This window comes from Pediculus humanus, genomic scaffold, assembly GCF_000006295.1.
Source record: "Pediculus humanus corporis 1103172107617 genomic scaffold, whole genome shotgun sequence".
NCBI lineage: Eukaryota > Metazoa > Arthropoda > Insecta > Psocodea > Pediculidae > Pediculus > Pediculus humanus.
Window position 1 is genome coordinate 391,059 of NW_002987231.1, and position 26,184 is coordinate 417,242.

Sequence of the window (26,184 nt, forward strand, 5' to 3'; positions counted from 1 at the left end):
TTTTTTTTTTCGAAATTTATTTTTATGTATTGCAAAAAATAAAATAAAAATCATACTTGAGAGAGAAAAAAAAATAAATAAATGAAAATTAACATTAATAATTAAATATACATATATAATCATTATTATCATATTTTAAACATTACAATTAATTATATTAGTAAAATAAAATTATATAATTCTTTATATGAAATGAACTCTTCATTAATTCTAATTTGCAAATTTTTTTTTTTTTTTTTTTTTTTTAAACAGGTTTTTGAATTTTCATAATATTTTCTTTTTTAATTCATTTTTTTTTTCCCCCACACCTTATGACATTTAATTTTCCAAAATAATAATAATAATAATAATAAAATTTCACTATAACCAGTTAAATAATTTATTACTTTAAAATTTTCATTTATGTGTTTAAGTTTTGACTGTTTATATTATTTTTTAATATTTATTAATTAATGATTAATATTATAATCAATAAAATTTTGTATAAGAATAATAATAATGATAATAATAATAATAATTATGACATGTCAAAATTTTAACTGATTTTTTTTTTTTTTTTTTTTTTTTTTTTTTAGGGGTTGTTTAAAATAATTAAAAAAAAAAAATTTGAATTTGTTTAGCAAATTTTATCAATTACTTTACACTATTGATTGTATAATACTATTTAGTTTTTAATAAAAAAATTTTAAAAAATTTACAAAATAAAATTCGACCTTTCTGACAACAAAATGGGACACTAAGATAAAAACATACCTGGAGTCGTGGATGTCCGGGGAGTCCGAGGAGTTCCCGGAATTTCTATATCATCTTGGTTTCTACATTCAGACCATGATAACGTTCTAAATGTGAGAGGCATCGTTTTACCCTTTGAAACACTATGATCTTCATTTCGATTATTCATTATTTTTATATTTTAACAAAAATAATATTTAAAAAAAACCAACTAAGTGCAGAATAAAAAACTTATAATGGAAAAAAAAAAATGTATCCTTATGATAGTTTACCGCCCAATTAAAATAATAATTAATTAATTAAAAATTAAACATAATGAATACATAACTTATTTACATTTAATTATATTTTAAATTACTTTTAAAAAAAAAAAACATTTAAAATAAAAAAAGAAAATTCTACGATAAATAAAGAAAAACATAAAAATAAAATTAAAAAAAAATAAAAATTGTGCGAAAAGAATGACAAACCGATTGGCAATGAAACAGATCAGCGCGAAACATGTTGATCGCATTTTTTTGAGCTTTAATAAAAAAGAAATTTTTTTAAAATAACAAACTAGTTCCCATGTTTAACTTATCTCAATGCCTATCATTTTTATTTTCATAAATCCGTTGTGACGCAATAATACATCCCCCCTCGTTAGTTAATTTTTTTTTTTTTTTTTTTTTTTTGTTACCTTCAAGATTTAACTGAAAATTCTTATACGGTAATTAAGTTAAATAAACAACTTTTTCTTTTTTATTCTTTTTCCATTGTTGTAACCGCAAAAAACAAAAAAAAAAGTTGCCTAATAAAGGTTTAATTAATTTCCCTTGACAAATATGTAAATAATTTTACAATTTAAATGTCAATTCTTTTTATCTATTCAATAATATTTCACAAGTTTTTTATTATTGGGTACGAATAAAACAATATACATATATTTTTTTTCTTTTATAATTATTTGTGGTGAATGAAAGTTTCAGTAAAAAAAAAAAAAATAATAATAATATTAAAACAACAACCTCGGGTTTATCCCCTGAGCTATTAAAAAAAAAAAAAAAAAAAAAATTTTAATTAAAAATTGACCGTTATTTACCAAACGTATTTATTTAATGGCGCCAAATATAAGCATTAAATAAAATTTATAAAAACGAATAAGTTGTGAACAAAATTTTGATTTAATTTTAAACAACAACAACAACAGGTTTCACATTATTTATTATCAATAAAATATTTATTTTTATTTATTAAAAATTATTATTCTTACCACATTTTCCGTTAAAAAATCCATTTTTTTGTTCGGCCATTTTTTCTTCATTGGATTCGACAACAAATTCATGTGATTTGTTTCCGTTTTTCAAATTATATTCTCTCATATTTTTTTTTTTTTTTAAATAAATTATAAATTATTAAAATATCGTGCGATTTATTTAAAAATTATTCATGTATATATTATAAATTATTAATTTTACTTATTTAAATAAATAAATAATATATATATATATTTCAATATAAATCATCATCAACTTTTATTTCATTTGATTTTATTTATTTTACTAAAAAAAAAAATTATTGCTATATCACAGCACGAACAACAAAACTGAAAAAAATAACTGAAATTATTATAATATATAAATGAAAATATTGAGGGACGTTCGTTTTCATTAGATAATTATTTATATTGTGAATTAATCAATTGGGTGGTGTAACAAAAATGAATTCATGTCACTCACTTATCCATCATCCCCTCATTGTCAATTTTTTTCAGGGTTAATACATTGAAATAATAAAACATCTTGACATCATTTTTGTGTAATTATAATTATATAATTCTAATTGTAAATATCAATTGAGTATTACTTCACCTAACTAAGCAACTTAAAAAATTTATAATTATGAGGAAGTTTTTTAATAGATAAAATTAAAAACTTTACACGACCTTAATTCGACCAGGAAACAATTTTTACCAAAAGGGGAGAGAAATTACTTTCGGCTATTTACAAATTAATTTATAAGATTTAAAACAAATTAGACTTTGGTTGATTGTTACCTTGGTCTTAGACTTTTATAATTATTACTTCCTTACAACGATTGGCAAATATCCAAAGGAAGCATTATTATTATTATTTCACCTAATTTTCTAGAACATTAGTTGATAAATACCTTATTTCTGATAAGCCTAAATATAAATAGAAAAACCCCATGAGAATATAATTAAAATTTATTTTTAAGAAATTTTTAAATGGAGAAAATATTAATGTTTTTCATGAGCTTTATAATATAAATAGCATTTGCTTTTACTAATACTTAAGTACTCGAATACAAACTAATACTAAAAACTGCATTTTTATATATAAAAGTAAAAAAAGTGAATTCATATTCAAAAACCTTTTTTTTTTATTCGATGGTAACTTATCGAAATAAAAAATTAAATAAGTTAGTAAGCTTTTAAAAATGAAAACTAACAAAATTCCCTGTAGTAAATGAAACATTTAAAAAAAAAAAAGAAATTTTAATTTGTAAAATTTAAGTATTTTAAACAATATACATTAATGTTTTCAAACATAGTGTAATGTACAATGTAGTTAACTTTATTAATAACCTTATAAAAATGAAAGTATGTAAGGAATTTATTATATTAATAAAATTTCATTACCGATAAAATATAAAAAAATTCTTTATTAAAATAAACAAATTATTACGATAGGTAAAAATTTTTTTTTTTTTTTATATAAAAATTAAAAATGAAATTTGGCATTTAGTTTTTGTACAAAATATTTTATTTATAATTTTACATAAAGTTTCTCATTAATATTCACAATCTGATTCTTTATCATCCGAAGTTTCTTTTAACAATTTTAATAACTTTTCTTTTTCTTCCTTCAGGTCCTTGACGGTAAATATATTATGTTTAAATCTGACTTCGGCATTTAACAATAAAGGATTGACAGTTGCACTTAAAATATGACACTGAGATATAACAAAAGCTAAAATAAATGGTATATATATATATATCTTATAAAATTGTAAACTTTGCAATTTGATTTTTAAAAGCAATTCTAACCTGAATCATTCTGTAATTTATTTAAATAACTATTCTCACAACTTTTGCTTATTTCATGGTAATTGGTCAAATCTTCCTGGCTAATGATTTCTGGCAATTGAAATATAGATTCCGAACATGGTGTAGAAAAATTTTTTACAGCTTCTACAAATAATGGGACTTCAACTTTTTCATAAGGACCTTCTTTACCTTGCCTCGCAGCTTGAAAACATGTAACTTGAATTTCTTGTCCCTTTAAAAATCATTTTTATATCACTCATTTCACATATATATTTAAAGTCTCGACAAACAAAATCTTATGTTCTTTCTTAAAAGATTTTTGAAAAAATTAATTATCAATATGTGCTATTTAACTGCGTTTAAAACATAATATTTTAAAAATTATTTTATTATTAAAATGTTTTGATTCAAACAATGTACATTAAAAGAGATTAATAATAATAATAATAGTAGAAATGATTACCTTAGTTTTATCTACATTAAATACTGAAAATATTACTCCTATGAATCTATTATCCATCATTTGATAGGATGCTTGAGTTCTTAAATCTACATGAGAAGGCTGAACCGTTATATGAGGATGGGAATGATACCATCCTAAAACGTTTATTGGTTCTCCTAAAGAATCACTTAACTCAGAAGTTTTTACCATTGCAGAATGCAATTGCTCAGTTGAAATTTCAACCCTATCCTTTCTTTTATCTGATCGTTGAAGAATTATTAAAGATATTATGTATGCATCTCCATCTTCAAACTAAAAATATGTCACTCCAATTTTCATCACAATCGTATCTATTCGGTATTAGTACCATAGGGTAAATTGATTGATAAAAATATTTTTTGAATGCTGTGCAGCAAAACCAGTATAAGTTTTTATTTTTCATAATTTTAAAATTTTTTAAATAATTTACCTTTCCAATTAATAAACCCATAACCTCCTCTTCTTCGACTGACAATGCATGTAGAGTACAAGCATAGTATACGTCTGCTGGCATGTGTACTGACGCCAAGGACATTTTTAAAATTAATGTTTCGGAGCATTAATATTGATAAACAAATTGAAATAAAAATATTTAATTGAAATTATTAGGCGCAAATTTCTAGTAGCAAACGCGGCAAAATAACCAAAAGAATTGTAGTGTTTCAATTTCAGTACTATGTACGGTGTTCATTTATTATAACTTAAAATTTACGCATTTACTTATTACCTTTTTTTGTAAAAATACTTTAATAAATGTAAAAAAATTTTATTTTAAAATAAGTAATTAAATTTGTACTTACATTCAAACAGTAAATATCACTTTCGCCGTAATGAATGACGTCAAATAATAGCAAATTGATCAGCAGCCTTAAAAAAAATTTTTTTTTTTAAATTAAAAATTAGTTATAATCTTTTATTGTATACAAAAATTTATAATAGTGCTTCATTTTTTAATTTTTCTTTTAAACTTTTGGTCGAGTATTAAAATATGAGAAAGTACTTCTTTTAAAAAAGTTGACATCATAATTAAGGATATTTTTATTATATCAAAATTATGAAAAAAGCTTTTTGTTGTAAATTATTATTATTATTACTGCGCTAAAAATGTGGGATTATGTTTTTATGTAAATATTTGTATATTAGTTTATAAATTTTTCAATGCAATCTTACTTGAGTAAAATAACCGGATGTTATTTACGTAGTTGTATACTGAAAGTAATAATAACTTTAGAAAGGTAAAACTCCTGAAATATTACTAAAGTTTTTTCCTAAAGTTGTATGATTAATAAGTTTTTTTTTTTTTAATATTTGTATTTATATTATTTGTCAGATAATTTTTTCTTACATTTCATTAATGTAATGGATCTCAAAGAATAATGGCAGAGGCAGCCATAGGTGGTAATTCAACTATTTCAAATACAGTTTCTTCCACTACTGTTCTCGGTTCTTACCCTTTAAGTGTCACAAGTAAGTTGAATTCCTGTAATAAACTTAAACTCTTCCAAAACAAGGGACATTATTTTATGTAATAATTTGATAAATTATAAAGAAGGAAAAAACTTAAAAAATTATTTTTGAATAGTTTTTAAATATTTTTATTTAAATTTTTACAGTTGAGTGTGCTCATCTGAGAAGTGGAAGTAGCTTTTCATTAAAACCAAATCCTTATGTTGAATTGTCTGTTGATAATCAATACCCTAAAAAAACTGAAGTAGTTAAATGTACTTATCAACCTAAATGGAACGAAGAATTTTCTGTGTAAGTTTATTTATTTTAAGGTTATGACATTGTGAAAGATTATATACTAAAAATTTTGAATGAATTTTCTATTAATATCCAAAAATAAAAGTAATATACACACAGAGGAAAATAAACTACTTAAATTAGATTTTTTTAAATTGAAACATTTTAGACCACAGAATTGTGTTAAAAAGACATTCATTATTATTATTTTTAAAAAAACTTTTAATATTCTTGAGAAGACAAGTAAATGTTGACAATCATTTAAAGAAACAATGTAATATGGTAATGGAAAATTATGAATGTTATGATAATTTTCATTTTAAGATGCTTTATCCTAGTAGCAATTCACTAAATTATGCATTTTGGTATTTAATAATTTATTAATTATATTTTTCAGACTTGTGACACCATATTCTTATCTTCATTATAAACTACTCGACCAAAGTACATTCCGCAGGGATAGTGTAATAGGTGAAAAAAACCTTTCACTTTTTGAAGTACTTTCCCATTATAATGGAAAATGTGAAAATTTAGAATTAACCCTTGTTTTAACATATGATTCAAAACAAGTTGGAGAGCTTATTATTTTACTGAATGGGTTAAAGGTAGACATGAAAGCTTATCCTCCACAACAATCCACTCAGTCTACAGTGGTTGAACATGCTATTAGATCTAGTCCCTTAAGTGAGTATAAATGTAAGATTTTTTTTCATTTTTTTGAATTTCATTCTCTTATTTAAAAATTAAATTTTTTGCAGCCCAAAGTAATTCAGAGACTGTATCTCATCGTAGTGTACTTAATGGAGGTGTGCGAGGAAGAATGAGAGTATCTGGTTCAGAAAATTCAATACCTGCAGCAAGTGGAAATGTTTTTGTTTTACCTTCACCATTAGTAAATTCATCTCATAATTCACCTTATCCTGTACAGTTCCGTGTCGGAAATACGCCTTATGTGTCTGTTAATACCACTCCTAATATGGAATCTACATCTCAAGTTGGTAAGCTTAAAAAAAAAACTAATTAAAAAATATTACCTTTCTTTTTATTTTGAGATTAATAAGTCAAATAACAAAGTTATTGGCCTAAATATGACAAAATAGTAAATTTCATATTAATTTTTTTATTGAAAATAATAAAATTTTTATAGTAGCAAATTTTTTTTCCCAAAAAAAACTTTTTAAAAAACTTGAACAATAAGATTTTATAAAATATTTCAAAAAATTTTTGTAGTAAAATTATTATTTTAAATTTTGTATAGTATAAAGATAATTGTAAAATTTAATTTTGATACTTTGTCAAAATTCTTTATTCTTGTTTAGAATTTTATGAAATAATTGTTATGTTTGGCGTAGATAGTAAAATTTTATGTAAAATTACGCGCATTATAACAATAATAATTCCTTAAAATAAAAAAAAATTTAAATACTTACGGATTCATCCAATAACAATTGTAAAACTTAAATTATTGATTAAGCAGAAAAATATCATCTGCACAGTTTTGTTTCATCTTAATTTTTGTTGATTAAGTTTGTGAAAAAAAATACTAGTTTTGTTGGCTTACAATAAATTAGTTAATGAAATGGAAATTAGAGAAAATTTGAATGTAACCTCGGATGGAATGTTTTACTTTCAGAACCATCCGAAATGGCCCGAGCATTCCCTCAAAATGCACCGAATAGTTCACAGTCATCATTAGTAACATTAAATCATATTTCGAATGGGGTAAACATTGTCGGTCCTCCTCCCGGTCCACATATTCCTGATTCACGTTCTTCGTTAAATGCCCCAGACGATCCCTTACCAGCTGGATGGGAGATGAGGTATGACATGTACGGTAGGAAATATTATGTCGACCACAATACTAGAAGCACTTCCTGGGAACGGCCCCAACCACTGCCAGCTGGTTGGGAAGTTCGCAGAGATCCTCGTGGAAGAAATTATTTTCTTGATCACAATACAAGAACAACAACATGGCAAAGGCCCAACTCAGAAAGGCTTCAGCATTTTCAACATTGGCAGGGAGAAAGGGCCACCGTCGTACAACAAGGAAATCAACGGTTTCTTTATTCGCCGGTATTATTTAGTTTTTAGCTTGCATTTAAAAAATAAAAGCATACCTTTTAAAAATAGAATTTTTATTACAATATAAATATAGCATTCTGCAACGTCCGTTGCGACCAATATCCCAGGTCCAAGCGCTTTGGCAGACGATGACGACTCATTGGGTCCTCTTCCTTCTTCTTGGGAAAAAAGAATGCAACCGGATGGAAAAGTTTATTTTGTAAATCATAAAAATAGAACAACACAATGGGAAGATCCCAGAACTCAAGGGTAGATTTTTTATTTTATTTTTTTTATATTTTAACAGTTATTAATGGTAAATATAATTTAATATACTATTATTTATATTATTTAGTCAAGAAGATGAACCACCACTTCCACCTGGATGGGAAATCAGGTTAACGGAAGACGGTATTAGATATTTTGTCGATCACAATACCAAAACGACAACTTTTCAAGATCCTCGTCCGGGAGCTCCCAAAGGGTAAATTTTCTCACTACACTAAAAAAAACAATATAAATATTAATATCTTAAGATATTAATGTAGTTTATGTAAAGATGAAATTTATTCAAGACAATTTAAAAATTGATTTTTAGACCAAAAGGAGTGTATGGAGTTCCGAGGGCATATGAACGTTCTTTCAAATGGAAACTCAGTCAATTTCGGTATCTTTGTCAGAGTAATGCACTTTTAAATCATATAAAAATAACAGTCACACGTCAAACTCTTTTCGAAGACTCTTATCATCAAATAATGCGACTTCCTCCGTACGAATTACGGAGAAGATTGTATATAACCTTTCGAGGGGAAGAAGGACTTGATTATGGGGGTGTATCTAGGTAATTATCATTTAATTTATTGCAATCAATCATGAAATCGTTATTTCTCAAGTAAATAATATTATGCGTTTTATTTTTTTTTTTTTTTTTTTAGGGAATGGTTTTTCCTTTTATCTCACGAAGTTTTAAATCCGATGTATTGTTTATTTGAATATGCCAATAAAAATAATTATAGTTTGCAAATAAATCCTGCTTCTTACGTTAATCCAGATCATTTGTTATATTTTAAATTTATCGGACGCTTTATTGCAATGGTTTGTAATTTTAATTTTTGTGTACCAAGAAATTCATTAAGAATTTTCAATTAATTAAAATTATACCAAATGTTTATATATATATTTAAAAATAATTAATTAATACAGGCTTTGTATCACGGAAGATTCATTTACTCCGGGTTCACCATGCCATTTTATAAAAGAATGTTAAATAAAAAATTGATTATGAAGGATATAGAATCAATTGATCCGGAATTTTACAATTCTTTATTATGGATTAAAGACAATAACGTGGACGAATGCGAATTAGAATTATTTTTTAGCGTTGATTTTGAAGTTTTGGGACAAATTTTACATCACGAATTAAAAGAAAAGGGAGATTTAATTAGAGTTGTCGAAGAAAACAAGGAAGAATACATAAGGTAAAAAAAAAGTCGGATGAATTATTTAAATTTAAAATTTTTTGTATATATTTTTTTAGTAATGTGTAATATTGTGCAGGTTAATGACGGAATGGAGAATGACGAGGGGAATAGAAGATCAAACTAAAGCCTTTTTAGATGGTTTTAACGAAGTAGTACCTTTAGAATGGTTAAAGTATTTCGATGAAAGAGAATTAGAATTAATGCTTTGCGGAATGCAGGAAATAGACGTTGAAGATTGGCAAAGGAATGCCATATACAGACATTACACGAGGAATAGCAAGCAGGTCAGTTTACTATAAATTGTAATTTAAGTAATTTTTTTTTTTTTTTTCTATGACTTACGAATTACATTTTTTTGCAAATTATTTTGTCTGATTCAATTAGTAATTTATGATTTTTTTTTTTTTTTTATAAAAAAATAGGTTGTATGGTTTTGGCAGTTTGTAAATCAGACTGATAATGAGAAAAGGGCAAGATTATTGCAATTTGTAACTGGAACTTGCAGAGTTCCCGTAGGTGGTTTTGCCGAACTCATGGGTTTGTATAATTTTTAGATTTTATCGTAAATCAGTCGTTATTTCTAGTTATTTGTTTCGGAAACATTTAATTCCAAATTTTATTACTGATTTTTTTTATTTTAGGAAGCAACGGGCCTCAAAGATTTTGTATTGAAAAAGTTGGAAAAGATACTTGGTTACCTCGTTCACATACCTGTTTCAACAGGCTGGATTTACCTCCATACAAAAGTTTTGATCAGCTCGTTGAAAAGCTTAACTACGCAATTGAAGAGACTGAAGGTTTTGGCCAAGAGTGACTTTTTATAAATAATATAGCATTATGTAAAACGTGTAAATAATTTGAAATCATAAGTTGCTAAATAAAAAATAAATTATATCATTCAATCGGCTTAATTAAAATTATTATTAATAATAAATAAAACAAATTATTTTCTATTTGAAAATATCAAATATATAATATATATTTAAAAATTTTAATTTTAATAGTATTAAAAGTGTCTATTTAAATTTTATAAATAATTCATTTACTTTGAATTAAAATCAAAAGAGCATTTTTTTTTTTGATTAATTCCTTTCCATTTTAAAAATAAACAATTAAAAAGGGAAGAATTTTCTAAAAATGCTTGAAGCATCATCACTGGTGGATAGTGGATAATCATTAGGAGACTTGTTGTATGGACTATTGTTATCATGAGTAATTGTAGTTTCTTCATTTCCAGTGTTATCGCTAACTTTTTTAATGGTTTCAACAGACTAAAAATAAAATTATGATATTATAAAAATTAAATCGAATAAATTTAATTATTTACATAAAGAGCATAATACACACCCCATCCGGATGCCTAATTGTCCTAATATACACAGATTTTGAATATGAATTTTGAGGTGTTGTAACAATTGAACTAATGTTTTGAGACATATCTGATCTACTATTAAAAATATTATCAAATTCCTCAGCCATTAAATTACTATCTAAGTTTATATCCCTTTTCCTAATGTTTGTATTGTGGTCCGATTTCAAAAATGAATCACGAAGAGATTTTGTTTCACTTTGTGGATTCTCATGAGAACTTGATGAAACTAAAAAAAATTGGCAAAAGTTAAAAAATTTTTAAATTAGTAAATAAATTCACAAATAAAAGACAATAACACATTTAAAATTATATTTTAAAACAAATTTCTTTATTAAAACTAACATTTTATTTAATTAATTACTTACAAAAATTATTACTTTGATCATCCCAAATGATACTGTTTTGACTATTAAATCCGAATAAATCAATTTTTTTTTGCATTTCATCGAATAATCCATCTAAATATTTATGTATTTCTCCTGGATCACCAAATATTGTCGGACCAAACACTCTCATATTAGTATCAAAATGCCTGTTGTCAATTATTATGCGATAAAAATTTAAAATAAAATACCCATGGTTTAATATATATTTTTTTATTATGTAAAAAATAAATGTGAATAAATTTAAAAAATTCTAACCTAAAAATATTTCTTTCATTATCTTCATCTTTATTATCAATATACCTCTCACTTGGTCTATCATTTTCATAATTATTTTCATTTAAAACAACAGTGGTTCTGAAAAAAAAAAAAAAATTTCTAAAATTATCCAAGAAATTTCATCAGAGAAAATAAATTTTTTATAAATTTCATTTTTACATAATCAAATGAAATACATTACAAAATTTATTTAATGATAAATTATTATTGATATTTATAAATACCTAGGTTCTTGATTAGTGTCATTTGAAGGTATTCCAAATAAAGTTTTTATAAAATTGTACATTTTTTAAATAGACTGATAAGGTTTAAATCAATAACAATTAAATTAAGCATAGACAGTAATTTCATAACTTTGGTTTACAAAAATAATTGATTGATCGAATGTTGCAGTTTTCTCCGAATGAAAAAAAAAAAAAAAAAAAAAATCATTTTAGCGGGAATTTAAAAAAAAAAAAAATAATAATAATAATTATTTCATCGAGGAATAAATAAACTAACGTTGTGTAAAATTAATTTAAATTTTTAATAATTAATTTATGTATTTAATTTAATTTTTTCAAACAATGAAAATAACAAAACTCATTTTTAAAAACAAAAATTATAAAATTGTTTTTTTTTTTTTTTTTTTTTTTTTTGTAAAAGGGCCAAAATAAAATTTTATATAATGAATTATTTTAATTTTACATGATTTTGATAATGTTTAGCATAAATTATTATCGATAATTTATAAAATTTGTTAATACTTATATTCAATAAGTTGTCTCACACATAAGTAAAAAATTTCCGCCATTTTGATTTCAAATTTTAAATGCTCACTAATTAAATTTTCTTTTAGAGTAATTAGTATTGTTGTTTAATGGTTGAAATAATTAAAAAAAGCTTTATTTGAAAGAAATCTTTAATAATTTAATAAATTTTTAAGACAATTTATAAAATTTAAAAAAAAAAAAAAAAATTAAACTTTATGTTTGTGGTACATAAAAATCAAATTAAAGCTAAATTAAGTTTTTTTTTTTTTTAAATTTCAAAATTGGAAAATTAATACAGTAATTATAAATGAGAATTTTTTTTTATATAAAACATTCAAATTTTGAATATTAATGCAAAAAAAAAAAATATTTGAATATTATACATAATGACTTTTTAAACAGTAAAAAAAGAAACAAATTATGATATTTATAAAAAAAAAAAAAAAACATAAAAAAGGACATTTATTTTTGCCCTTTTCATTTAAAAAAAAAAAAAAAAAAAAAAAAATTTTTTTTAACTAATTAAAAACTTTTACAGAATTAAATAATACAATAGTACAAAATAAATCCCAAAAGAATAACAAAAAAACTTATGGGAAAGTTAAAGAACTTTTACCCTAAAGTTAAATTTTTTTTTTTTTTTCCAATAAAATTTGAATGAATTTAAATTTAAAATACTTTAGGTGCTCTTTGGTCACAATAAAAAAAATTAGTAAATTTATTTATTTTTTCAATATAAAATAAATGAAATACAAAAATTTTTAGCCCATACTATAAGAAAAGTCTTTAAGTTTATATTAACAATATTTCAAACTTAAAATAAGTAGTATTTAAAATGCAGTCTTTAATCCTGTTTAAAGGACAAACAATAATTTTTTCAAACAAATGTTTTTTTTTTCTTTTTTTTTTTTACTAATTTTTGAATTATTTTAACTGAAATGATAACTGTAATTTTTAATGAACCACTATAGTTATAAAACATTCATTCAATATAAAAGTTATGAATCATTAACAGTAGGAAGCCAGAAGGCCATATTTGTACAAGCAGATGCGAGCATCATGTATTTGGGATTAAATTGAACACACTGTACTGGTCCAGGATGATTGGCATTAAGAACACAAACTTTATAACCAGTCTCAGCATTCCAAACATGAACACGCCCATCAGTTGAACCACTAAATACAAATTGTGAATCTGGACTAAAAGATGCCTCAATTGGTATTCCTTTATTATTTAAGTGACCAGTAAATGTTTGTAACGGTGTTCCTTGGAATGCATCAATTAAACGAATAATTGAGCCGTTTGTTGATATTAATATTGTTTTCCCATCTCTACTAAACTTTAAACCTGTCCAATCACATTCCTTTTCTTGGTTTAACTTAAATGTAATAAATGGACCTTTATCAAAAGATCTTAAGTCATACAATTTTACACTGTCTGAATTAACTCCAGCGGCAAAAATTAAGCCTTCTGGGTCATAAGCAGCAACAGGTCGACCAGACAAATGCATTAACCCTTGACAATTGGGAGACCTGAGGTCCCACAGCCTTAAAGTTTTATCTAAAGATGCAGATAAAAATGTATCTTCCACAGGAGATATACATAATGACACTACTTTCTTTGTATGCCCGGGAAAATATCTAATGAATTTGTTATCATGTAATGACAAGTATCTGATAGTGTCATCCACTTTAGTAGAACTATGAATAGCAGTATTTTTAGCGTGTGTAAAATGAATTAAATCAACCCCGTATTTTTTGCTATTTACAGTTCGCATTTGTGTTCCTTTCTCACAGTCATAAATGACAATTTGATCATCTTCACTGCAGGAAATTAGAGTATCCCCAGTTGCTGAAAAATCAATACTGTTTATTTTATCTGAGTTTTCTCTAAATACTTTTGCTACTTTAAAGCTACGGACCACTTGGTCCACTAGTTTCATTGTTAACGGAATTTTGAAAGTTTGAATTTGCAATTTTCTGACTAAAAGTTATTTATAAAATGGCGACCATATTAATACAAACAATATAAATACTGCGCCAGGCCTCACTCGTCAATATTCACTAAAAATTATAAAATAATATTCACAAATTTATAGCTCTTTTAAATGCTCCCTGTTTATTTTTTTGTAAAGACTGAAGAATAAATTTTAAGAAAGTAAAAAATGATTGCATTAAACGAAATTGATGGCTTCAAAAATATACATAAAATTCCTAGCGTTTCCAGAATACATTTTTTCCTGAATATCGAACAATCGTTTTCGTAGCTAATGACACGTTAACCAGTCGGCAAAATTGTTTTCTCTTATGTGTTTTAAGTATAGATTAAAAAAATTTTTTTAAATTTCGTTTATTTTTAATAACCAAATTTTAAATTTCATTTTTATATAATCATCCTTTTAAACATATTTTCTATCATCAATTATTTTATAGTACATAATGTCTTTATTAAACTCAGTATTTGCATTGAAATCCAAAATTAAAGTTTTATTTAAAAATTAACTTTTTTGTAAATAGTTTTCACGTAAATGTATTTTTTCTAATGTATCGATTTAATTTTAAAAATAAAAAATTAAAATTAGTTTATTTTGTATTCAACTGGGTCGACAATTAAATAATAATTATTTTAAATGTTTTATTGAATTCAAATAATGCTATTGCACTTTATTGTATGCCAAATACGACAAACATTTTTTTATTTTTTTTTATTTTTATTATTTATATTTAAACACTATGTTATCATGCAAGAAATTCCTTGTGATAAATCGAGACAGTTTTTTAACTCAAGTTGGGGTATTATCACGGATGGCCCTGCAGGTTCAAACTATACACATGATTCACACTGTGAATGGCTGATTGAAGGTACCCTCTATTTTAATATTTTCAAAATCATATCTTTTTATTTAAAAAAAAAAAATTATAATCTGTATGGTAGTAAAAGAAATTGTTGTTACTATTTACTGCAGGAATATAAACTTATTTCATTTTTTTTTTTTTAAATTTACGCCATGCATTATAAAACCATGTAAAACATTTTTATTAAATGTTTTATAAATTTTTGTTGCTTGAATTTTGATTGAACTTTTTTTTTTTTTAATTTTCAGCAAAAAATAATAAATTTATTACTCTTAGCTTTCAAACTATGGGAACTGAATGTTCTTATGATTATTTATTCGTTTATGATGGAGACACATTTAGCTCACCACTGTTAGGAAGTTTTAGTGGGAAAACAGAGCCTCAACAAATAACTGCTAAATCTGGTTTTGTAATTACTCATTATCAATTTAATTTTAATTTATCTTTTGTAGAAGATGTGCAATTTACTGGTAACTTTTTTTTATTTTTGTCTAGATGTTAATACTATTGTACAGTGATGCTAATTATGTATTGGAAGGGTTTCAAGCTGAATTTTCAATTACTGAGTGCGAAAGAAATTGTACTAATCATGGTGTTTGTGAAAATCATACATGCAAATGTGAAAATGGTTGGACTGGACATGATTGCAGTTTTGAGATTTGTCCAGATAATTGTGGCTCATCATATCATAGAGGTATATGTATCAATACCAAATGCCAATGTTTTGAAGGATACTCTGGCCAAACTTGTGGTTTAAACAAAAATGATTTAATAGGAAACAGGTAAATTTTTTAAAATTTTATTGATTATTTACAAATATTGTTAAATAATTATACATTATTTTGAAAAATTTTTCTTAGTTGGCATTGGATATCGAATTCTGACACAGGTCTTTCTCCTAGAGCAGCGCACTCAGCAGTTTATGTTAAAGAAAGTGATTCGTTTTATATTTTCGGAGGATATAACTTAAATAGAGTTTTAGGAGATCTCTGTATTTATAATTTTAATAAAAGCAGTTGGGAAAATCAATATGGAAATCTCTTGAGTAAGGGATTTGATTAAAATGTTTATTAACTATTTAAAAAAATTTAATTTCATAATATCTATATCTATAATTTTTAATTTAAAATTTATAAATTTGAATTTATGATGTTTTATTTGTTATAACCCCCCCCCCCCAAAAAAAAAAAAACATACAAGAATCAGAATTAAAGGACAAAAATAAAAAAAAAGTAAAAAAATTTTTAATTTTCTTACATCTGTTAATTTTTAAAATTTTTTTTAAATTGACTTGATTTAAAAGTAATAAAGTTTTTAATTTTTTTTTTTAGAAACTCAACCTCTATATAATAACTATTATGAAAAAAATAAAAACGTAGAAGATTTTTTGAACAATGACTCTGGTGTAGCACAAAATAAAAAATTTAATGATCCAGTCGCAAATTTAATTTTCTCTGATTCTTCTAATTCCACATATAATAATGAATTGCCATTGCACAATGCGTTAAGTAATACCAGCAGCAGTGAAAGGTAAAATAGGCACTAAAAATAAACAAGTTAATTAACTTACATTAATTATAAGTAATTTTTTTATAGTTGTAAAGGTTTGTGATTTTTATTACATTGTTGCAGGGATTTTCCTAGAAAAATTGAACAAAAGTCAGAAAATTTTTTTGAGTCAAACAATATGAATTTTGAGGAGCAGTCAACTTCAAAAAATATAAATGCTTTTCCTTCTCCTCGTTACGGTCATGCAGCAAGCAAATTCCCCGGGGGATTTGTCATATATGGAGGTAAAATGTCAAATGGTAACTTATCGGATGAATTATGGTTCTTTAATGTTACAAATAAACATTGGTCTCTTCGCGCCAAATTTTCAAACTTGCGACCGCCCAAACTTACTCGTCATACTTTAACATTTGTGGGAGATGACACGTTATATTTATTCGGCGGTAGCATGACTGGCGGTGAATTTTCTTCTGAAATTTATACAATAAGGTTAAACTCAGGTAATTTTGATTCAGATTAAAAAAAAATTTTTGTCTCGAAATAATAAATTTTTCATATTTTTTTAAAGTTAACATTTTAAAGTTCATTAAATTAAATTATTTCAAATTTTATTATAATAGTTAGAAATTTTTGTTTTATTTTATTCCAGATCTAGAAAAGGAGCAATGGAATCATATTCGTCCTCGGGGTGCAAGAGAATTTGAATTAAGATTGGTAGCTCACACAACTGTTTATTACTCAAAAATGCATTCATTGATAGTTTACGGTGGCATTATGGCTGGTCTTGCTAGGTTGTCTAAGCTCAGTGATAAAATGTTTTTATTCAAAATATCTAATCAATATTGGTCTGAAATACATTATCCTCGCGTACACCCTTCCAACTTGTACATTCCTCGAGAAAGAGCTTTTCATACTAGTGTAATTCTAGGAAATTATTTTATAGTTTACGGTGGCTATTCCCACCGCCATAATAAAGAAGAAATTTGCTATGATAATAAAATGTATATATATCATTTGGGATGCCATACCTGGGTTAGCCGAGATGTTTTAGGTTTAAATAATAAAAGTAAAAAATTTTTTTTTGTATATTCTTATATACTATAAAAAATAAAAATTTTTGAATGATTTATAATTATAAAAAAAATATTTTCAGCTTTTAAAAATCAAGAACGAACGGGAGTATTTGCTCATGCAGCTGATACTAGAAATGGTAACACCCTTCTATTAGTAGGTGGTTATCACGGAAATGTTAATGGCGATTTATGGGCCTATGTACTGCCACCAACACTAGCAAGTAGAGAAGGAGAATTATTTGATCCCGAGTTAATTTGTAGTCGTTATCACACATTACGTGAATGTACCTCCAATCCGGATTGCGGTTGGTGTTCTGCTGATGCAACTTGTTACGGTAGAACACTTGGAATAAACTGTACAACTAATTTGCAAACAACGAGTTGCCCAGGGCTCTGCCCTTCTCTTAGGAACTGCCATTCTTGTCTTATTCACGGAGAAACACCTACAGATTACAATAACGAATATTTTTCGGTTTCACAAAAGTTAAAATTGGAAAATTGTATTTGGTGTGTTCAAAATGCTCGTTGTCATCATAAAGACGGTAAGTATTAATAAAATTATTTCTTTAAAATGTTTAGTTAACAATATTAGGGGCAAAATTGTTTGAATAATATTTTTAGATAATTATGGAGTGTGTGGGGTTAGAGAGGACACTTCATCACAAATTCATGGTTGGTGGGGAGCTCAAGGAACGGAAATTACTTCTGTAGATGAATGTCGAATAAAAAATAATCGTCCTGGACTAACCTATATGAGTTACAAAAATCCTACAGATTGGTCTCAACCAGATTTTGTAATAGTCTTACCTATATTTTTATTTAATTATCTTATAATTCTTCCTTTAATAGTTCCTTTAAAAAAAAAATAATAATAATAATAGAAATTTCAATCAGGTTACAATTTTAAATACAACTTCGGTGGAGTTTGATTCGCACATTAAAACAGCAAGATCAGATTTACAAAATTCTAAAGAAACATTAGTGGCTCGTTTTAGAGGTTTTTTAAGAATTCCCAATGAATGGTCAAATATAACCGAAACATTAAAAATATGTATTAGTTATTCCCACAGTGTATTACGACTGAGTCCAAATTATCATTATGCAAACTTGGTAATGTAATTGTGATTTTTGGTGTTATAAACTTTTGATATAGTTTTCGGCTATCATATAGACAGAATATTTTTTTTGGAAAATTTCAGGAAGTCGTTGGTAATTTTTCTGCGGAAAGTGCAACATGTAAAATGGCTATTTGGCCATCGGGTTTGCCGGTAATTTTGCACCCTGGTCGTTATTTGATTGAATTCGAATCTACAAAATCAGTTAATATAAAGTCTAATTTTTATCACCAATCAAAAATGACTCTAATGCATAATAGAACTGAAGATATAGCCGAAGTATTTACTTTTGAATATTTAGAGCCTTACAACAATGGTTCTTGTGATTCCTATTCAAACTGTTTACAGTGCTTAAGTGATTCTCTTTGCGGTTGGTGTGATATAAGCGAAAAATGTTTAAATAAAAATTTAAACAATTTTCAGGTAATGAGTGAATTTACCATAACAATTATTAATAATTTTAAATTTTTAATTTAAAATTAAATTTTTTTTCAATTTTTGTCACAGTACTGTAGTAATGAAGAAAATTATTGGCGTTACCTCACAGAGCAGCCTTCGAGTTGTAGCAATTGTTCAAATTATATTTCTTGTGAAATTTGTGCTTCAAATGATTATTGTGAATGGGGGGTTGAGGAAGCTAAATGTTCAAAACGTGGAAGTGGGTCGAATGCCATTCAAAATGTCGACCAGTGTCCCATTCCTTGCCATTTGAGAAGCAGTTGTAGTCAATGCGTGGAAGAGAAAGGCAGATGTGTCTGGTGCGAATCTACAAAGGTTGAGATTTGGAATTGCTTTTTGTAAAAGACAAAAAAGAAGCAGTACTTGGCACTAAATTTATTATTTTAGGAGTGCTTTTCTTTTTCAATATACACATCTGAATACCAATTCGGATTGTGCCGCGAATGGATAGATCAAAATCAATTTTTTTTGCTTCAGTCGCAAACATCTTTAGTCAAGAATGATTTTGTTTTAGAAAGTCAACAGTGCAAAAATTGCTCGAAGCATTTAAATTGCTCTGATTGTTTAAAGTTTTTATCCTGTGGTTGGTGCTATGAGGAAGAAAATCCAATTTTAGGGGTTTGCGTATTAGGAGATTTTAATAAGCCAAAAAATGGTAAAGATATTTTATTTTAATTTTATTATTAAAATTTAAAAAAAAAAAAAAATTATTTAGTAGAAAATAGATCGAAAGTATTTATTAAAAAATATTATTGTTGTAGGCAATTGTTCAGAGTCAATTGAAAAATTTTTTAATAAAACACTTGTTTCAACCAAAAGTAATTGGTCCTACGTTCAATGTCCCGATGTAAATGAGTGCGAATTGAAATTAGACGATTGTCATCCAGATGCCATTTGTACAAATACATTTGGAGCGTACATTTGTACTTGTAAAAAAGGATTTTTTGGAGACGGTCGTCATAATTGTACCAAAACTTGCTTTAACGATTGCATTCACGGGACTTGCAGCATGGAGCCTGATTATAAATGCCTTTGCAACTTAGGATGGACGGGAGAGGATTGTAGTATTGATTGCGGATGCAATAATCATTCAACTTGTGACCAAAAAGTCGGCTTGTGTGATCATTGCCAACATTGGACTGCCGGTGAATTTTGTCAATTTTGCAAATTGGGAAGTTATCGCAATTCGTCATTTCAGCAAACGTGTCAAAAATGCGAATGCAATGATCACGAAGATACAAAAAGGGGTATTTGTGATTCGAAAACGGGAACTTGCTTTTGTAAAGACAATACCGAAGGTGATCATTGCGAAAAATGTATAAAAGGTTTTTATGGAAATCCAAAAAATGGTGGACTTTGTTACTCTCAGGTTGAAAAAAATTATTACTGAAAATTATTTAAATTTTAAATTATTCGCAGCCTATTGATTTAAATGAAAAATTTCTGTTTTGCGTAGTGTAAGTCTCGAGGATTGTTAAATGTTGTTCGCTCCCAAGGGTTTGGAAGCTACAGGCCCGCTACAGAATTATGGGAATCTAGACTCGAACATAAAGCACCCAAAGAATGTTTTTGGATATTAAATTCATCTTATCCTGGGTAGAAATTAGTAAATATAATAAATTAAAACTAATGGTTTAGTAAAAGAATAATATGTTATTTTTATTACTCCGTTTTTTTTCAGATTATTACAATTAACCGTGGAAGGAAATATTTCTGTTTCGTGTCAAGATAATAGTTTATTTGTTTTTGAGGGTTTACCTAACTTAATTTCTTCAAATTATCAAAACGTCGCTCTTGGTACATTTTGTGAAAGAAATGATAAATTACCACTAACTGTTGAAACAAAATCAGGTTTGCACAATCGCAATAATAATAAGCCGGCCTACTATTTTCTTGATTTTTAATTCGATTTTTTTTTGTATTAAAGGCGTTTTGACTGTTTTTTATAAGCAAGGAAAAAATTCCGAGGGCTTTAATGCCACGTATAATATTCTATCATGTCCAAATAATTGTCCAGCTCCTCACGTTTGCATTGGTAATGATTGCGTTTGCCAAAATGGTTGGGCAGGACCACATTGCTTGCTACCAATATGTCACAATAATTGTTCATTTCATTTAAAACAGGGGATTTGTGATTATGTAAGTTTTTTTTTTATTATTATTATATAATAAAAGATTTGTTGTGAATGAATTTTCTTATTTTGTATTTTAGGGGTATGGACGTTGTAATTGTCGTGCCGGCTATGGTGGTTCCGATTGCTCAGTTAAAATTAATAATAATCAAATTATTTTTACCGAGTTATTTAATTCTGATAAGTTATCAAACGAATTTGATCATTTAAAAAAAATAATGCCCCGTTTTGGACACAGTTTGGTAACCGATAGAAGAGGTTCTCTATGGATGTTCGGAGGTTATTCTCTTTCACATGGTCTCCTAAACGATATAAGATTGTTCGATACGAAAAATAATACTTGGATACCAGTGACGGTGGATTCAACAAGAGGCGTTTCTATGCCACAAGGCAGGTATTTTCACGCTGCTGAAATAATTAATTTAAGAAGAGAAATATATATATTCGGAGGAATAGGATCCGTTTTCGGTTCAGAAAATCAAACTTTAAATGATTTTTGGAAATTTAGTATAAAACATCAGAGGTGGTGTTACGTCAAAACAGAAAATGTTCCGCCATCTGTGGCTGGCCACACTTTAACTTTCATGAAAGACGTGGAAACCGAAAATTTATTTTTAATTGGAGGATTTGGAACAAATCAGGGTTTTTTGAATAAAATCTGGTATTTTAGTTTGAAAACTGAAAATTGGCATTTTCTAAATACTTCCGGCACAGTTCCACGAGGAATATTTGGTCACACCACTGTATACCATTCCATATCGGAGAGTTTTTATATTTACGGAGGCTATTTATTTTCTGAATTTGATAACAAAAGGATTTATTCAAATCGTCTGTATGCATTTCACTACCCAACATTAAAATGGCATCTTTTGCCGACTTTCGAAGAATACACTCCGGCCATTTTAAATTTTCCCGAAGCACGTTTTTTACACTCAGCCATCACGACAAAAGATTACATGTTAATTTTCGGAGGTAAAACATTTTCAAAAAAATTTAAAAACGTTGATTTAATATTAACTTATTCGTACGAATGCAATCAATGGATTCGATTAATGTACCAAGGAGCACCAGTAGTTGGCCTTTTTCCACCATTTACGTACGCCCAAGCCATGACGTACGATTTAGAAACTGAAGCAATTTATATTGTCGGTGGTTTTGATAATGTAATGCGCAGTGATGTCACTCGAATAAATTTACCTCTCGATTTGTGCAATTTGTGGAAGGGAAAGGATAATTGCCGATCATTTTTAGGATGTTCATTTTGTTCTGTCGTCAGACCCGACAAAAGTCTAAGAAGTCATTGTTATTCCAGCACAAAATCTTTGAAAGAAAGTTGCGGATATTATAACGGTACTTTAATTACAAATAACGGTGTCGTATGCGATCATAAATGGTTTCAACGAAGAAATTGTGAAAATTTTAACACGTGTGCTCAATGTATGGCAAAATGGCCAATTTACATAAATGAAAAACCAATCTGTAAGTGGTGCAAAAATTGCTTGAAAGAAGGATGCATTTCAGTCAATGATACTTGCCAGGGAGATACTAAATGTGAAACTTTAGTTAACATTGAACAATGCGGTAATTCTTCTTGTCTCTCTACGGATTGCATTAAACAACAAAATAATAATTCCTTTGTTTCGGATGAAAAAACAAGTTCATTTTTTTATCCTCATTGTTCGAAATTCACCAACTGCTCTTTGTGTCTGGCTCACGACTGCAGATGGTCTACAACTTTAAAAAATTGCATCGATCCAGATTTTCAGCCTTTATTTTGTGCCGGAGGCATATGCGGATTAATTCTCAAGCCGGAAAACTCGGATCAATGTCCAAAACCTTGTTCCAGCTATAATCAATGTGCAACTTGTTTAAAAAATTACCATTGCGGTTGGTGCTCGGCAAATATCAGTAATTATTCTGGAGAGGGTCTTTGTACTGAAGGTACTATAGACCACCTCTTGACGTACGACGGTAATCAAAATTGTCAATTTTTACTAAACCGTAGTTTCGAAGGAGTTAAATTAGAATCCGTTAAATGGAATTTCGATTCTTGTCCAGCAGAAAACGAATGTCTAAATGATCATCACACATGTGATTTATTTTCTGAAGTTTGTAAGGACTTAGATGAAGGGTTTCAATGCGTGTGCGGTTCTGGATATGAATTATCACCCGATGAATGTAAACCGGTTTGCACTCAAGGTTGCGTACGAGGTAAATGCGTCAAACCTGATAAATGCCTATGTGATTTTGGTTATGTCGGTATTAACTGCAGTATTCAGTGTCTATGTAACGGTCACTCAAATTGTGAGGGACCCGATAAGTTAAGCGATTGCAAAAAATGTCATAACAATACGAAGGGTGCCCAATGTGAGCGTTGTAAACCTTTATATGTCGGAGATCCAACAAATAATGGAAAATGTGTTCCGTGCTTTGAATATTGCCATCAGCACACGGATGTGTGCGTTAATGACTCCTGGAAGCAATTAATTGCCAACAAATCTATAAGTGAATTAAAATCCATGTTGGAAGAAGGTCCAACGTCGAATGCGTTGTGCGTTCGTTGCGCAAATCAAACAAGCGGAAGAAAATGTGAAACGTGCATGGAAGGATATTTTAGAGGAACTGATGATTTAAATCAGCATTGTCGACCGTAAGTAAATTCAAAACCAAATGCAAATTTTTTACAATATTTTTTCGTTTTTAAAAAATACTTATAATATAAATTTTTAGATGTGAATGTCACGGACACGGAGATAAATGCGATCCCATAACAGGAGAAAAATGTAATTGTGCAAATAACACTGAAAGCGAATGCCAAAGTAGTGCAAGTAAAAATTCCAATCAGCAATGCTGGATGCTTCAATGTTCCAAATGTAAAGATACCTATTCGGGAACTCCAACAATGGGCCATCAGTGCTATAAACAAATGACTTTGGATCATAAATTTTGTTTAAATTCTAAATTACTCGGTAAAAAACTGTTCAAAAAAAAAAAAAAGTTTAATAATAATTTTTGTGTATTATCCCACTCTCACACAATTATTTTCCAGAAGAATGCAAAATCAAACCGAAACCTTTGTATCCCGGTCAATCCGTGTTTTTTCAAGTACAACCACGTTATGTGAATGTGGACATACGTCTTTATATTGATATTGTTCAAGGGAATTTGGATCTTTATCTCAGTTTAAGGGATGATTCGATAGTTGTCATATCCAATACAACAAACGGACATAATTTTGTAAACTTTGATATTTTTTTTTTTTTTCACCGTTAATTTTTTATATTTTAGGTGTATTTGTGTAATTTTTTTTTTTTTTTGCAGGTGGAATGGGATCCTAAATATAAAAAGAAATCCAGTTGGGCCGCAGAAAATTTCGATACTCGAACCATAACGGTTAATTCGTCGGAAAAGAAAATTCGATCGAGCGGAAATTGGACTCTTTTAAATTCGACGACGGAAATGTACCTGGGTTTGGATGTAGACGCGGATGGATTAACCACGTATATAACATTCAGTAGAAAGTATAGTTTTCTCCACGTGAAAAATGTTAAAAATCGTCTCGTTTTGATTTTACCAAAAGATAAGTTCGATTTAATCAGTACCAGGTTTTACGTAGGTTTGACCTCTTGCTCCCGTAGAAATATTCCAACGTATGGCATAATGTTTTTCCGACAGGATCAACTTCACATCGATTTATTCGTTTTCTTTTCCGTTTTTTTCTCGTGTTTTTTCCTTTTTTTGGCTCTCTGCGTCATAGGTTGGAAAGCTAAACAAGCGGCGGATTTACGTCGAGCTCACAGGAGACAAGTTGTCGAAATGATTCAGTTAGCCAAGAGACCGTTTGCGAAAATCGTCGTTTATTTAGAAGATAAAATCCCGACGAAAAATTTGCGAGGGATGCAATCGAAGTCTCCCGTTTTCGTTAAAAAAATAAACAAAGATGGCGGTTTTTCGGAGGATGTGCGACCCGTCGCCGTGGAACCCACATCCGACGGTGCTGCAGCTGTTGCCACATTTATAGTTAAATTACCGGGAGGACCTGAAAATCCCGTTCAATTAGGTTTAGCTTCTTCTCTGATAACTTTTTATCGAAATTATAATAATGCAAACAATAGAGGGTTTCTACGAAGGAGAAGTAGTCGTCATTGCTCAACGTAGTTGAAAGTTTTGTTACTTCAAACACTTTTAGTAGTAATAAGTCAATAATAATAATAATAATAATTAAACATAAATCTATTAATAAGTGTATGATAAATAATTTGCCCGAAGGCTGTGAATGTCTTTTGTTAGTTAAAAAAAAAGAAAGAAAGAAGTAGATGAAGATGATGAGAATTAGGTTTTTGAAATCCCCAAAAAAAATTTTTTTAAAATCTTCTAACTTTATCTCTGAGAAGACATTTTTTTTTTTTTATAATTGCTATAAATTACAAATAATTGAACGAATTAATTATATTTAGGAATTATTAAAATGAAAATTATATTTTGATATAGCTCATTTAATATTAAAGACTGTATTCGGTTGTTGTTTATCGCATAAAAAGAACTTATAAATGATAATGATAATGATAATAGAATTAACGTTTTAGGGAAAAATGAGGGGGGGGGGAAAAAAAACTCGCTGTAGGCATTTATATAAAAAAAAAAAAAAAAAAAAAAGACTGCTGGAAAAAAAACTTTTTTTTTTTTTTTTTATTAATTTATTCGTAC

At 27.4% G+C, this 26,184-nt stretch overlaps 6 protein-coding genes across 6 annotated transcripts in view; 2 read left to right on the forward strand and 4 right to left on the reverse strand.

Annotated features, from left to right (window-relative positions):
• Phum_PHUM249410 (GTP cyclohydrolase I, putative) overlaps window positions 1–901 on the reverse strand; it is a gene marked incomplete at both ends in the record, with an annotated part of 5,695 nt that extends 4,794 nt beyond the window's left edge. The window contains one exon of the mRNA XM_002426320.1: window positions 754–901. Coding sequence (XP_002426365.1) covers window positions 754–901 — 148 coding nt within the window. The remainder of the gene's footprint in view (window positions 1–753) is intronic.
• A 2,624-nt stretch (window positions 902–3,525) lies between these two features.
• Window positions 3,526–4,797, reverse strand: Phum_PHUM249620 (COP9 signalosome complex subunit 5A, putative; the record flags this gene model as incomplete). Its single annotated transcript, XM_002426321.1, has 4 exons — window positions 3,526–3,704; window positions 3,782–4,013; window positions 4,245–4,535; window positions 4,693–4,797. 4 exons carry the CDS (start codon window positions 4,795–4,797, stop codon window positions 3,526–3,528), a joined length of 807 nt encoding a protein of 268 aa, XP_002426366.1.
• Window positions 4,798–5,638: 841 nt separating this feature from the next.
• On the forward strand, window positions 5,639–10,361 carry Phum_PHUM249630 (E3 ubiquitin-protein ligase suppressor of deltex, putative; the record flags this gene model as incomplete). The annotated part of the gene is made up of 13 exons (XM_002426322.1): window positions 5,639–5,729; window positions 5,876–6,020; window positions 6,403–6,689; window positions 6,764–7,003; window positions 7,639–8,088; window positions 8,195–8,336; window positions 8,422–8,550; window positions 8,665–8,907; window positions 9,002–9,161; window positions 9,270–9,544; window positions 9,624–9,831; window positions 9,970–10,084; window positions 10,189–10,361. 13 exons carry the CDS (start codon window positions 5,639–5,641, stop codon window positions 10,359–10,361), a joined length of 2,658 nt encoding a protein of 885 aa, XP_002426367.1.
• A 298-nt stretch (window positions 10,362–10,659) lies between these two features.
• Window positions 10,660–11,867, reverse strand: Phum_PHUM249640 (uncharacterized protein; the record flags this gene model as incomplete). Its single annotated transcript, XM_002426323.1, has 5 exons — window positions 10,660–10,792; window positions 10,893–11,145; window positions 11,285–11,451; window positions 11,561–11,659; window positions 11,806–11,867. 5 exons carry the CDS (start codon window positions 11,865–11,867, stop codon window positions 10,660–10,662), a joined length of 714 nt encoding a protein of 237 aa, XP_002426368.1.
• Window positions 11,868–13,331: 1,464 nt separating this feature from the next.
• Phum_PHUM249650 (COMPASS component SWD2, putative) lies at window positions 13,332–14,567 on the reverse strand (the record flags this gene model as incomplete). The annotated part of the gene is made up of 2 exons (XM_002426324.1): window positions 13,332–14,313; window positions 14,539–14,567. The coding sequence occupies 2 exons, from the start codon at window positions 14,565–14,567 to the stop codon at window positions 13,332–13,334; spliced, it is 1,011 nt and encodes a 336-aa protein (XP_002426369.1).
• Window positions 14,568–15,074: 507 nt separating this feature from the next.
• Phum_PHUM249660 (uncharacterized protein) lies at window positions 15,075–25,635 on the forward strand (the record flags this gene model as incomplete). Its single annotated transcript, XM_002426325.1, has 21 exons — window positions 15,075–15,150; window positions 15,438–15,598; window positions 15,685–15,971; window positions 16,050–16,234; window positions 16,521–16,719; window positions 16,822–17,198; window positions 17,348–17,764; window positions 17,852–18,313; window positions 18,393–18,565; window positions 18,666–18,881; window positions 18,971–19,309; window positions 19,394–19,660; window positions 19,733–20,000; window positions 20,107–20,714; window positions 20,802–20,941; window positions 21,027–21,196; window positions 21,273–21,484; window positions 21,558–24,127; window positions 24,208–24,446; window positions 24,527–24,714; window positions 24,799–25,635. 21 exons carry the CDS (start codon window positions 15,075–15,077, stop codon window positions 25,633–25,635), a joined length of 8,391 nt encoding a protein of 2,796 aa, XP_002426370.1.
• Window positions 25,636–26,184: the final 549 nt, after the last annotated feature.